The sequence below is a fragment of the Amblyomma mixtum genome, chromosome 1 (assembly GCF_055824585.1).
Source record: "Amblyomma mixtum isolate Tamu chromosome 1, ASM5582458v1, whole genome shotgun sequence".
In the NCBI taxonomy this organism is placed as follows: Eukaryota; Metazoa; Arthropoda; class Arachnida; order Ixodida; family Ixodidae; genus Amblyomma; species Amblyomma mixtum.
Window position 1 is genome coordinate 71191195 of NC_143012.1, and position 15165 is coordinate 71206359.

Consider the following 15165-nt stretch of genomic DNA (forward strand, 5'->3'; position numbering starts at 1 on the left):
GTTGTTATATTAGTTGGTGTCATTGTTTGTCCTGCATAGGCGCTGAAGGTGTGCGCTGCCGCCTGTATCAGGGAGCCAAGGCCCAGTCAGGCCTACCACCTTTTGCTTTGGCTTCCCCTTTCATTTTGAGAGAAAATAAACACCAAATATACACCAATAAGCCAAACTCAATAAAACACCAATAAACCAAACCAAACCAAACCAAACCAAAAGTTAAGCGCGTTGAACCACTGTCTCAGTAGCAATATGTAGTAACGAAGTACTGCCCTGTATACCTGATTCTCTAACAGAAGTTTGTCCCGATGACCCTGCTTCAAGTGTGTATGTGGACTAGGCCCAGGCCACTCCCAACGGCGTAACGTCAGCGGCTTGCATGCATTCTCCGGCTAGGTATGAGACTAGCTGTACTAAGAGAGAAATGACCCGGGTGCGCTAAAGCTATTGCTGCCATTTGTTTACCGGGAAGAGGAGAAAAAGTGTGCTATTCCTTTTTTAGCAACAAAACGTAATGCACTTTGGTCATCGATTGTACCGTACAAGGAAGTAACTGGATAGCATTGCTAAAGGCAAAAGGGAGAAAGTGAGAGTTCTATATAACGACATGCGACAGCAACGACATTTGTCATAGAGGAAAGAGCACACCAACTCCGCTGTAAAAAAAAAGATCGCTCAAAATATGACAACCTTAATTCTGGTGCCTTATGTATGAGGTATACCCGAACGCCATTGTCTTTGGGCCACAGGTAGTGACAGTTCAATAAATTCTGGAACCCCCCCCCCCCAAAAAAAAAAAAGACGCGTTAACAAGACGAAGGAGTAGACAGGACTACGTACTGTCTACTCCTTTTTCTGCTGTTTTTTGCACATTCATGTGCCAACTGGCCCATCAAGCTACTCTTCTTCAATAAGAGTTCGATAAAGTTCGGTACTACAGTTTTCCCTTAAAACATCTGCCATTGAGATAGCACTTTAAATGAATAAAACGAATTTGAACCAAGCCATTTCTGTAGCGACGCTCAAAAAAGAAAAGAAGGCTTTCCACGGGTAGCCTCTAGACTCCTGCTGAGAAAACCTGACAAAAGAGGCTTCTCCTGGCAAAGGGCCTTCATCCATGTCTTAGCTAATGAAAAGATTTTCCACCATTCTGATGAAAAATCATCATCATCTGCCTGACTACACCCTCTGCAGGGCAAAGGAATCTCCCATGCCTCTCCAATTAACCCTTTCCTTTGCCAGTTGCGGCCACCTTATTCCCAGCAAACTTCTTAATCTCATCCGCCCACCTAACTTTCTGCCGTCCCCTGCTACGCTTGCCTTTTCTTGGAATCCACTCCGTTACCCTTAGAGACCAGCTGTTATATTATATCTTGCCCCTGCATTATATGCCCTGCCCAAGCCCAATTCTTCCTCTTGATTTAGACTGGGATGTCATTGACCCGCCTTTGTTCTCTCACTCACTATACCCGCTTCCGGTCTCTCAACCTTACACCTATCATTTCTCTTTCCATAGCTCTCTGCGTTGTCCGTCCTTAGCTTAAAGGGAAACTGCATAGGTTTTAGAATTAAACGAGCTTAAGAGGGTCGAATGTGTGAAACTTGGAGGTAAAACATGCAAAGTATTTTTGGGCTAGCACTTGAAATAGTGAAGTAATTGCCGATTAATTTCCGGACGCTCTTCAAGCTTCTCCGCAGCGCACAACGCCATGTGGGGGGGGGGGGGGGCGCATAATGACGTCATCGAAGGTATCGGTACATTTCCAAAGCACAAACGCCTGCTTTGAAAAAAAAAGCGAGCGCCACCGAAGGCAAACCCTGCCGAGAGTTGCTAGGCAGCGTCTAAAGAGTGAGGGAAAAGTGTGGCTGACGACAGCGGTAATTTGAAATCATACCTTCCGTGACGTCACGCTGAGTTTCTCTGTGCTCCTCTGGTGCATTGAGGAAAAGCGCAAAATTCATTCGTCGATTACGTCGCTATTTGAAATGCTAGTGCAAAAACGCTTGGCAAACTTTACCTACAGCCTATATAGATTTGAATCCTTGAATATCACGAAATTCTAAAAAAAGTGCTGCAGTTGCCCTTTAAAGGGAAACTGCATAGGTTTTAGAAATCAACGAGCTTAAGAGGGTCGAATGTGTGAAACTTGCAGGTAAAGCATGCGAAGTCTTTTTGGGCTCGCACTTTAAATAGTGAAGTAATCACTGATTAAAATCCGGACGCCCTTCAAGCTTCTCCGCAGCGCACAACGCCAAGTGGGGGGCGCATGATGACGTCATCGAAGGTATCGTTACATTTCCAACGCACAAACGCCTGCTCTGAAGGAAAAAAACCAACGCCACCGAAGGCGAACCCTGCCGAGAGTTGTTTGGCAGCGTCTAACGCGTCAGGGTAGGGTGTGGCTGACGACAGCGGTAATTTGAAATCATACCTTCCGTGACGTCACGTTGAGTTTTCCTGCACTCCTCCGGTGCATTGAGGAGAAGCGCAAAATTCAATCGTCGATTACGTCATTATTTTAAATGCTAGTGCAAAAACACTTGGCGTGCTTTACCTACAGCCTACATAGATTTGAATCCTTGAATATCGCGAAACTTTCAAAAAAGTGCTGCAGTTGCCCTTTAAAGAGCATCTGCAGCACTTTTTTGAGAGTTTCGCGATATTCAAGAATTCAAATCTATATAGGCTGTAGGTAAAGGATGCCAAGTGTTTTTGCACTAGCATTTAAAACAGTGACGTAATCGACAATTGAATTTTGCGCTTCTCCTCAATGCACCAGAAGACTGCGAGGAAGTTTAGCGTGACGTCACGGAAGGCATGATTTCAAGTTACCGCTGTCGTCAGCCACACCCTGCCCTGACTCTTTAGACGCTGCCAAACATCTCTCGGCAGGGTTTGCTTTCGGTGGCGTTGGTTTTTTTTTTCCTTCAAAGCAGGCGTTTGTGCGTTGGAAATGTACCGATACCTTCCATGACGTCATCACGCGCCCCCCACTTGGCGTTGTGCACTGCGGAGAAGCTTGAAGGGCGTCCGGATTTTAATCGGCGATTACTTCACTATTTCAAGTGCTAGCCCAAAAAGACTACGCATGCCTTACCAGCAAGTTTCGCACATTCGACCCTCTATTGCTCGTTGATTTCCAGAACTTATGCAGTTTCCCTTTAACTTAAGCTGAGCACTTTTCGTTGGTCTCCACTTTTCTCTCTACGTTAGTCTCCACGTGGCATATGTAAAATGCAGTGAGAGAAAAATTAGTGGTCGAGCAGGGATGACCTCACCGTTCCTTCCGTAGTTCCGAGTTCCGTTTCCGGAATGCTTCGACGAGCAGCTGCAGTTCCTCGGCGTGGCGAGAGTGCAGCTTGGACAGTTGCTGCGTGAAGTCGGCCACTGCGATGAGGAAAAGAAAAACGAAGCACGCACTTGGTATCATGGTCTCTGCGATGCTTTTGAGGACACATCAGCATCATCACCACTGTAACCAGCAACATCATCGATGCAATAATGTCTACCAGTTTAAAAACTGGCGAAACTCTTAGTTCGTGGTTTAGTTCATGGGCCAGAAACGTGGAGGCTAACAAAGAGGGTTGAGCTTAAGTTAAGGACAACGCAGCGAGCTATGGAAAGAAAAATGATAGGTGCAACGTTAAGTGATCGGAAAAGGGCGGAGCGGGTGAGGGAAGAAACGCGGGTTATATGACATCCTAGTCGAAATCAAGAGGAAGAAATGGGCTTGGGCAGGGCATGTAATGCGAAGGCAAGATATCACCGCTGGTCTTAAGGGTAACGGAGTGGATTCCAAGAGAAGGCAAGCGTAGCAAGGGGCGTCAGAAAGTTACGTGGGAGGATGAGATTAAGAAGTGTACGGGGATACGGTGGCTGCAGCTGGCAAAGGACGGGGTTGATTGGAAAGACATGGGAGAGCCCTTTTTGCCCTGCAGTGGGTGCAGTCAGGCTGATGATGATGATTATGATGATGGCGGTGGTTTAACGTCCCAAAGGGACTAAGGCTGCGAGGGACGCCGCAGTGAAGGGCTGAAGAAATTTCGACCACCTGGGGTTCTTTAACGTGCACTGACATCGCACAGCACACGGTCATCTAGAATTTCGCCTCCATCGAAATTCGACCGCCGCAATCGGGATCGAACCCGCGTCTTTCGGTTCAGCAGCCGAGCACGTTAACCGCTGAGCCACCGGGGCAGCAGAAGCTGTAAAGAATAATGCATACACTGACCTCTCCTTACATATTGGGTCGGCTTTGTAAACATAGCCATTATGATATTCACTGCGTCTGTGTTGTGTTGACGCAAAAACGCAATTTCTCTCGAGTGCTGCAAGACGGCGAAATTATTCGCCGGTTGGAGTCACGCTAAACGCATCGGAAGCAAAGCGACAAGCAACGTGTAGGAACAAGCGCCTCGGTGCGAAATAGCGCAGTGGTTCGCCCTCCCGTTTCTGAAATGAGATTACTCGGTCTCGAGAAGGTAGTTTACGGGACAAGTTTTTTACGACGCTGACTTGAGCCCGGTGTAAAACCTTCGTCACCGTGTTGTAACAAAGCCACACGCTGTGTGCCAGTAGAGAAAAAGACAAAGCTAGGAAGAGAAGGGAACAGAGCAAAGGGCGTGCTTGCAATGTGGCGCAAATTTAAAAATTCAGCGGGGCACTTTGTTGACCTTAAGTGCGGTGAGGCGAAAGCCTTAAGCGCGCTGTTGCTGCTTGTGTCACTGATATGTGATTAAGACGTTAAGCTTCGCCTCTAAGAGTGGAACGCGACAGCGTCTTGCAACGCTGCCAGGGAGTCCACAGAACGCCATCGCCCGTTCGGCTCTACGCCTTGCTCGTCTGTAAATTGGTTTTTGAGGGAAGGAAATGTATCTGTCTCGCATATCTCGGTGGGCAACTAAATCTCGCCGTAACGGGGAGGGAGGAAGATGGGTGTGAACGAAGACACCGTATTCACAAGATACGCCTTTGTTCATTCCAAACCATCCAGCTGGCATGACGGAGCGGTTAGCGTGCTTGTCTCACACTCCGGAGACCCTGGTTCGATACCCCAAGTCGATCAATTTCCTATTCGGTCTTATTTGTTTGTCTGGTCTGAGTAGAAAGGTTAATTAGGCTAATTAAATAACTAAACCGAGTCCCACTAACTTGGAGAAATACTATACCGTCCCTTTAAATGGTTGCATGGTTACTAGCCGAAGTACAATTGGCCTCGTTTGAAATTCGCGCACTGTGACGTCACGAACATTTCGACCAATTGAAAAGCGTGACATTTCTGTCGACAACTCCTGCTTACAACGATGAGGCATTAAAGGCTTCCGCCTTAAAAGGGCACTGGGTAAAAACTGAAGTTCGCGTGTGCAGAGTGAGTTCCACGTTCTAATGCTAATCGGGCATTGGTTTCACAGGAAACAAATCTCTTATCAGTGAGAAAAGGTAAACAAATGGAATACAGATATCAAGACAGCTGTTGGTTTCAGAAAAAAAAAATGCGTTGAGGTAAGGACGTGTATTTATTGTGTTTTTGTATGATGGTCTCTGAGGCCAGCCCGAGGGTGATCACGGAGTCCTTTTTTCTTGCTTGGTCGTTGTCAGTTCGAAAAAAATTCTCGACAACAAATGCCTTTTATGCGAAGCATATTACTAGAGCTACCCTACAGCCCGTCGAGCGCGGCGGTGGAGCTACCATTGACCTTAAGCGCGACCACGTGACACCACGTGACAACATGACGTCACAGCAGAGGAGAGATGGACTGCCGGCTCGCGCGGTCGGCCGCGGCGGTGGAGGCTCCACATCAGAGGAACGGCGGCTGACCACGTGACAACATGACGTCACAGCAGAGGAGAGATGGGCTGCCGGCTCGCGCGGTCGGCCGCGGCGGTGGAGGCTCCACATCAGAGGCGCTGCCTGCTGCTGCTGGGGGTACATCAACACAGTCTATAGGGAATGGTGGCGGTGGTGGAATAACTAAGGGTGTTTCCAATGTACTTTCCATGGGTGCCAAGAATGCTGTTGTAGCCGGTGCTGGGGCAGCGGTTGTACACTCTGCATTGAATTCACCGATGATCCCGTATATAGCTGCCACGGCAATCCTTGCTACAGTTGTAGTGGTTGTATTAAAATGACCAAGTATTCAACCAAGGAAAGCCATGTATTACCAAGCCTAGCCATCGATATGCTTCGCATCTGACTAGGCTTAACCTTAGCTAAGCCTCAACCATTTTTTTCTGTGGCTGAGCAAACATAACCGCAACTATAAAGTGTCTTACAATTAATTTTTATTAAGAAATTTCGTAGTAGGTATTCTCCGCGCCTCTTTAAGCTTAACCTATATGACCGGAGGACCATACGATCAAATTCAATGGGTCGTCACGGGACCTGTTGGTCACGCGGACACTAACAATGGATCACGTGACACTGCAATGCGATGACGTCATTTCATGGGAGGCGATGATTACGAGATCTCGCAGGGCTCTTCTTATAACAACTGGCGTAGAAAAGGAGATGGTTAAGGAAAGGGATGAGTAAATGTACTGGAGAAACAATGAAAAGGTGGAATTAGATATCTGGGGTGTAGGGGCGCATAGATGATATGGGGTACCACGAACAAAACAGAGGATTTTAAACGCAATGGTAACAGTCATGGTTTTTTTAAAGAAATCTTAAAAAAAAACGAGCAGCTTGATGAAAATTTCGTCTTTAAAAAATAATTAAAAAGAAGTTGGCGATGCTTGGCCGAGAGGAGAAATCAGTGAGGAAAAAACTGGGCATAGGTAAAAACCAGATGTATGCGCTAAACGACAAACAGGGCAATGCCATCAGCAATATGGATAAGATAGTTGAATTAGCCGAAGAGTTCTACACAAATCTATACGGTACCGAATGTAATCGCCAAGTTACTGAGGGAGGCAGTCGAGCACAGCAATGGGACATCCCGCCAGTAACGAAGGAGGAAGTAAAGAAAGCCTTAGCAGCAATGCAAAGAGGGAAAGCAGCTGGTGAGGATCAGGTAACAGCAGATTTGTTGAAGGACGGAGGCGAGATTGTGTTACAAAAACTAGCCACCCTTTATACGCAATGTCTTGTGACCTCGAGAGTACCAGAAGCTTGGAAGAACGCTAACATTATCTTAATTCATAAGAAAGGAGACGTCAAGGACTTGAAGAATTACAGACCGATCAGCTTATTGTCGGTTGCCTACAAGGTATTTACTAAGGTAATCGCTAATAGAGTCAGGACAACCTTGGACTTCAGTCAACCAAATGATCAGGCAGGCTTTCGTAAAGGATACTCGACAATAGACCACATTCACACTATCAATCCGGTGATAGAGAAATGTGCAGAATATAACCAACCCCTATGTATGGCCTTCATTGATTACGAGAAAGCATTTGACTCAGTAGAAACCTCAGCTGTCATGCAGGCATTGCGGAATCAGGGTGTAGAAGAGTGTTATGTGAAAATATTGGAAGATATTCATAACGATTGCACAGCTACATAAAGTCAGCTACATAAAGTCTCCATTAAGTCAGCAATAACATTCCAAAACGGACAAAGGTGCCAGGCAGGGAGACACGATCTCGCCAATGCTCTTTACTGCCTGCTTACAGGGGGTATTCCGGGGGCTGGAATGGGAACAGTTGGGGATAAGAGTTAATGGAGAATACCCGAGTAATTTGAGATTCGCTGATGACATTGTCTTGCTAAGCCACTCAGGACAAGAACTGCAAAGCATGATCAATCAGTTAGACAGGCAGAGCAGAACGGTGGGGCTAAGAATTAACATGCAGAAAACCAAAGTAATGTTCAACAGCCTAGCAAGGGAACAGCAGTTCGCAATTGGTAGCGAGGGGCTGGAAGTAGTAAGAGAATGTGTCTACTTAGGGCAGGTAGTGACCGCAGATCCGGATCATGAGAGGGAAATAACTAGAAGAATAAGAATGGGGTGGAGCGCATATTGCAGGTTCTCTCAGATCATGAATGGTAGCTTACCAATATCCCTGAAGAGAAAAGTATACAACAGCTGTATGTTACCGGTACTCAACTATGGGGCAGAAACGTGGAGGCTAACAAAGAGGGTTCAGCTTAAGTTAAGAACAACGCAGCGAGCTATGGAAAGGAAAATGATAGGTGTAACGTTAAGAGATCGGAAGAGGGCGGAGTGGGTGAGGGGACAAACGCGGGTTAATGACATCTTAGTTGAAATCAAGAGGAAGAAATGGGCTTGGGCAGGGCATGTAATGCGAAGGCAGGATAACCGCTGGTCCTTAAGGGTAACGAAGTGGATTCCAAGAGAAAGCAAACGTAGCAGGGGACGGCAGAAAGTTAGGTGGGCGGATGAGATTAAGAAGTTTGCGGTGATAGAGTGGCGGCAACTGACAAAGGACAGGGTTAATTGGAGAGACATGAGAGAGGCCTTTGTCCTGCAGTGGGTGTAGTCAGGCTGATGATGATGATGAAAAGCTTTCTCCTAAATCTTGTATTTTTGCAGACAGTAAATGAATGGCACTGAAGCCGGGAACAAAAGAAGAAAAAAAGGTCTTGAAAAGAAATAACAGAAAAATGAAAGCGAGAAAAGGAATAGAGAAAAAGGCACACGAAATAAATAAATAAAAACAACACTTTAAAGGGAGACTATGCCCAACTTTTATTCAGCAGAGAAATATCCGGAGCGGACTATTTAAACGCAAAAATTGGTTTGGAGAACCAAACGTAGATATAATTAAGGATGTCAGCTCTGAGGTCAGTGACAGGAGAAACTCACACGTGAAGAGGCCCTACATAAAAATACATATAGATATGTAAACACTCCACCTCGATGTTAGAGCAGCAACCCCTTTCTCGACTCAATTGCTTCGTGGGACTAAGTGGATCAGGCCTTAAGCCCCCATATAGCGTAACGTTTCCCCAACCTTAAGTGAGCACGAAAGCAAAAAGCTCAGCCTTCTGCAATGTCTGGCAGTGGTGGGCTAAGCCCACGAGCTAAAGAGTGAGCCCTCGGTTGAGATACTTGCCGATAGCTCCCGGTTGCGCACGAGAACAAAAGATACAAAGCACACAGCGCCAGAAAAAGCAAATGAATAAACAAAAGAAGAAGAGGCATGACAGGGAAACGATTCCCTGAGCCATACTGGTGCGGTTAGCTCTGATGGGGATTAGCATTTCTTTTTTAATTCCTCCCTCTTGCTTTGCCGACACGGATCAGGGGAGATAGTCTTGGCTGCTTTGAGTCGGTAACAAGAAATTGACTCCAGCGGGGTCAGAAGAGGTCAGTAGCCAGACATAAGGACTGCCTGAATTTTGGATTCTCTACTTGCGATGCTTGTACTTGTACGCGCAAGCAGATGAACGGTGATGGCGAAAATAATGACAACAAAAGAAATCTATGCTTCCCGTCATTCCAGTGGACGACGACGTGGAAGGGGGGGGGGTAGCGCGTTCGTATACAATTCGTTATTTCTTTCTAGACTCGAACGTCGAACCGCAGCACGCGGCTTGCCTTAACAAGGTTGCAAATATAAGGTGAAGCGATTCGCAGCACGTTGCATTTCAGCAGAAACTTATTCAGTGATTCGAGCGATTCATGGGTCGACAGACAGACGGATGGATGGGTAGACGGAGACGTTTATATATATATATATATATATATATATATATATATATATACACACACACCGAAACTTTTGACGAGCAGACTGTGCAAATGCAAGGACGTTCGCTCCGACCGAGAGAGCAAGAACTCTTTCTTCTTCCGCGTAGCTGCCAGCAGCAGAGCGTGACATCTCTGGAGTGGGCCGCCTGAATAAGGGCTGACCGCTGCGCGGGTCGGAGTGTTTGCGCCTGAACTCATAGGGCAGCCATTAAGGGAGGAACGGCACTGCGGGGGTGTACGCGGGGTGACTCAGAAAGACGCGGTCGACGAACAAACCTCGGAACAAAACGGCTATCTGATAGAGAGAAGAGGGTAAGTGCGTGAAGGGCGGTTCGTTTTACGTGGCTGCAAGCGCTGCGTGGGCGCTGTTCGTTTATTATGCGAAGCATACTACTTTAGCTACCACTTCAGCCCTTCACCGTGGTTATGCGCCTCCAAATCACGTGACACGATGATGCCACACCACGTGACACGATGACGTCACGGCAGCGGAGAAACGGGGGCCCACCTCGCGCCGTCGCTGTGGTTGTGCGCCTCCAAATCACGTGATACATGACGTCACACCACGTGGCACGATGGCGTCACGACAGCGGAGAAACGGGGGCCCACCTCGCGCCGTCGCTGCGGTTGTGCGCCTCCAAATCACGTGATACATGACGTCACAACACGTGGCACGATGACGTCACGACAGCGGAGAAACGGGGGCCCACCTCGCGCCGTCGCTGTGGTTGTGCGCCTCCAAATCACGTGATACATGACGTCACACCACGTGACGCGATGACGTCACTACAGCGGAGAAACGGGGGCCCACCGCGCGCCGTCGCTGTGGTTGTGCGCCTCCAAATTACGCGACACGATGATGCTTCGCATTCTCCAGGCTTAACCAAGTTAAGCCTCAGCCATTTTTATTTCTTTGGCTGGAACACGACACGACCAGTTTACTTTGGGGTGGCGCACAGGAAAGTGCGAGCGCGAATAGGAGACAGGCCTAAGGTAAGGTTCGGCACATTCTTAGCCCATCAGAAGGTGCCGGTGGATGAGATCACCTTCTGTCGGTTTTCAGACTATTTTACTATTAAGGCGGAAGCCTTCAATGCCTCATCGCTGTAAGGAGGAGTTGTCGACAGAAATGTCACGCTTTTCAATTGGTCGAAATGGTCGTGACGTCACAGTGCCTTAATTTCAAACGGGGCCAATTGTGGTATGACTAGTAACCATGCAACCAATTAAAGGGATGGTATAGTGATGCTCCAAGTAAGTGGGACTGAGGTTAGTTAGCTGCTTAATTGATAAAGTAGCCTAATTAACCTTTCTAGTCAGACCACATAAATAAATACAACCGAGTAGGAAATTCGTCGAGTTGGAGAATAGAACCAGGGCCTCCGGAGTGCGAGACGAGCACGCTACCACTCCGCCATGCCAGCTCGATGGTTTGGAATGAACAAAGTCGCGTCTAGTAAATACGCTGTCTTCGTTCACTCCCATTTTCCTCCCATCCCTGTTACGGCGAGGTTCAGGCGTCCACCAAGATATGCGACACAGATACATTTCCTTTCCTCAAAAAAGAAGGACAAGGCATGCACGAACTTTGTGACAGCCGGACGGCACACCGACTCGGAATGTAAGATTGATAATTTCTTCCAGATGCAGCCCAGAGATTACAAGCCTCAGTCGAGCAAGCTCCTAGTTCGATATTACTTCCATTTATTGTTTATGATCAATGAAAGGACAGCTTAACCGTCTTCCGGCTTTCAACCACGCGCGAAAGAATAATGGGGGGACCGAGAGAAATCCATTGTAGAAAAAACCAGCGCTTACAAACACGGACAGAGGACAAGGGAAACAGACTGACGGCGCCGTCAGTCTGTTTCCCTTGTCCTCTGTCCGTGTTTGTAAGGCGCTGGTTTTTTCTACAATGGATCACCACCAACTCGCCCAATCCTCAGTTCTTCCGAGAGAAATGACTGACAGGCGCCGTTGTGGCGCTGTCTAAATTTAGTAGCCTGATCCATATTGGCCACAATCGCCGTTTCTCGTCCTCCCTCCATCGACCATACTGCGCATGCGCGAGGAGCGAGTGACGTCACTGCGCACAGCGGGCGCACCTTGCCTCGCGCGTTCGCCGTGGTGGTGGTGGTGAAAACATTTATTACGAATGAGCAGGAGGTATGTTTCGATCAGCCCGTAAGGGACCGATCCTTACAAACACTAGGTGGAGGTCCCTAGTATGGGACCACAGTGGCGGTTGCCGCCGCCCGGGCGCGCCCGACTAAGGCTTGTTGGGCCTGTAAGTCGTGGCAGCCGAGCAGGGTCGCCTCCCAGTCCTCCCGGGTTGGGTTGGGGATGGGGGGAATAGCGGGGTTGGAGGGGCAGGCCCACACCATGTGATAAGTGTCAGAAGACACTGCACTACAGTGGGGGCAGCTGCCGCTAAAGGAGGGGTCAAAATGTTTTAGCGCTGCCGGGCACAGCAATGTATTGGTGAGAAGGCGGAGAAGGAGCCGCTCATCCGCCTTCTTCAGGCCTTTACATGGGCTAGGGTAAAGGCGATGACAATTTTGATAATATGTTGTAATATCTTTGAATGTATAGACCGGATTAAAATCGGGTTCCTGATCGGACGGGGAGGAGAAAACAGCCCGGTGAGAGAGCGCGCGGGCGGCTGCGTCTGCTGCCTCGTTTCCTGCCAACCCCTGATGAGCAGGGGCCCATATGAGGTAACGGTGTGCGGGGTCCGTATCCCGTATGCAATTTTGGTATACTCGATAGGCTAGGAAGGGAGTGCAGCCTTGTTCGACGTTCCGACAGGCCCCTCGCGAGTCGGTGATTATGTATTTTGAATTGGAATGTGAGGCCGCGAGAGCAATCGCGACCTCTTCTGCTTGTGTTGCACTGCGGGCTCTGAAAGTTAGGCCGTTAACTGTGTTGCTGTTGTGAACTACCGCGGCCGTGTACCATCCCCCGTGGTGAGGGCCGGATGCGTCCACGTAGTATACACCTGTTTTGTTGCCATAACATCGGGCTAGCGCTTCCGCTCGTGCCAGGCGCCGACCATTATGGTCTTCATGTGACATGTTTGCTGGAAGAGGCCGCACGTGGAGGGCACGTCTCCACAGTTCCGGGATGCGAAACCTGTCTTCCATTGGAGGGGTGTGTTGGATATGGAGTCGAGCAAGAAGGCGGCGACCCGACTCCGTTAGCGACAAGCGCGTGTACTGGTTTGTAAGGTGCGCCTCCCGGAGTTCCCGGAAAGTATTCACCACCCCAAGAGCCATAAGCCGGCTGTTTGAAGTAGTGATGGGGAGGTCAAGGGCACGTTTAACAATTTTGCGAAGGATGACCTCAAGGGCGTCCTCCTCTTGTTTCCGTAGGTGGAGATAAGGAGTCGAATAGAGAATTCGACTAGTTACGAAGGCGTTTGCCAGCCGCAAGGCATCCTTAATTCGTAACCCTCCGCGTTTGTTGGAAACCCGGCGGACCATGCGGCCCACCTGGTCCCCCACCTTACGGAGTTTGGCCAATGTAGTGTCTGGCCGCCTGTGTTTGTGGATGTAGAGTCCGAGTACCCGTATCTCATCACTTTCGCGTATGGGACCACTCTCAAGAGAGAGAGATATTTTAGTTGTGCACTTCTGTGAGGGGCGGAGGTGCACAAATTCCGATTTTTGAGGGGAACATTGAAGACCGCAGCGGCGGGCGTAGCGGTCTACTATCGTCGCCGCTGTTTGCAGGCTGGTTTCAATGTCTCCTGTGCTGCCCTGCGTGGCCCACAGGGTGATGTCATCGGCGTACAGGGCGTGCTGCACGCCGGCGACACCACTCAGCTGGGCCGGCAGGTGCATCATGGCCAGATTGAAGAGCAGCGGGGAAAGTACCGCGCCTTGAGGGGTTCCCCGCGTGCCGCTGCTGCCGCCGGCGCAGATCCACTTGGCATCACTGCTCACTTTATGTATATCTTGGCATAGCAGAGCTTTCAAGAGTTTATTGGACCCATAATTCATACAAAGGGACCATAGCCCCTCACAAAGACAAAAAATTCGCTGTGGCTTAGCTTGGTTAAGCCCGGTAATTGCGAAAGCAATATCCGTACCTACGCCATGGTTCAGCTGGTAGTGTAGCTGGTGGTGGTGCTTGTGGTTAGACTTGTGGTGACGCATCGGTTATACAATCCAAACCAATCCAATTCAATCCACTCCACTCCAGTCCAATCCAATCTAATGTAATCTAATCTAATTCAGTCCAATCCAGTCCAATCCAGTCCAATCCAGTCCAATCCAGTCCAATCCAGTCCAATCTAATCTAATCTAATCCAATCGAATGCGATCAAGGTCAAATTAAGGTCAATGGTGGTCACCGCTGCGTCACGGCAAAGGCGTGAAAGTGCAAGTATAGTATTGCTTTCGCAAAGGTAAATGGTGGTCACTGCCGCGGCACGGCAAAGGCGTGAAAGTGCAAGTAGTATTGCTTTCGCAATAAAACAACAAGGCAGCCACTGTCGCTCGGTACAAACAAGCTATGAAACAAGCTAAGCCACTTCCAACTTTTTTTTACACCACCAGGGAATGTTCAACGGGAATGGGCATCGCACAGCACACGTCCGACTACGCGGCCTACTGCGGACTCCAGTGCGCCCCGTCTAAATCAGAATTTGTGCACATACGTCCCTCCCCTCGGGACACAACTCCGCTTTGCATCAGTCTCCCCTCGGGACCGATCCGGGAGTCCAAGGAGATCCGCGTCCTTGGTCTCTTCATACACCACCAACGCAGAGTCGACACCACCCTAGCCAAACTTCGCACGGTGGGAGACCAGGTGGGCCGCATGGTCCGCCGGGTCTCCAACAAGCGGGGCGGATTACGAAGCAAGGATGCACTGCGGCTTGCCCATGCTTTCGTAACGAGTAGAATCCTCTACTCAACCCCCTACTTGCACCTGCGCAAACATGATGATGACCAACTGGAGGTCATCCACCGGAAAGTCATCAAGCGGGCTCTCGACCTCCCGGTCACCACGTCCAACCAGCGACTTCTGGCCTTGGGCGTGGTGAACACATTTCGGGAGCTTCGAGAGGCCCACTTAGTCAACCAATACACGCGTCTTGCACAGACCACGTCCGGTCGCCGCCTCTTGGACCGGCTACACATCAAACATGACTACCATATTGAGGAAAGGGAGAGAGTGCCAGCACCCTGGAGACGCGCCCTCCGGGTCCGACCCCTTCCCCGCAACATGTCCAGAGAAGACCATAGCGGTCGTCGCCAGGCGCGCGCGGAAGCGTTGGCGCGATACTATGGTAACCAACAACATGTGTATTACGTGGACGTTGCCGGCCCACACCACGGGGTGTGGTACACGGCCGCAGTCGTACACAACACAAACACAGTCAACGGGCTCACTTTCAAAGCCTACAGCGCAACACACGCGGAGGAGATTGCCATTGCTCTTGCTCTCACTACTCCCAAGTCGAAACACATCATCACCGACTCGCGAGGGGCCTGTCGGAACTACGAGTTG

General features: G+C 49.2%; 1 protein-coding gene across 7 annotated transcripts in view; it reads right to left on the reverse strand.

The window, feature by feature from the left end:
- Stacl (SH3 and cysteine-rich domain-containing protein) overlaps positions 1–15165 on the reverse strand; it is a 413237-nt gene that overhangs the window by 114551 nt on the left and 283521 nt on the right. For all 7 annotated transcript variants that reach the window (XM_089552214.1, XM_089552244.1, XM_089552232.1 and 4 more), the window contains one exon: positions 3274–3382. In XM_089552214.1, the coding sequence (XP_089408340.1) occupies positions 3274–3382 (109 nt within the window). The remainder of the gene's footprint in view (positions 1–3273; positions 3383–15165) is intronic.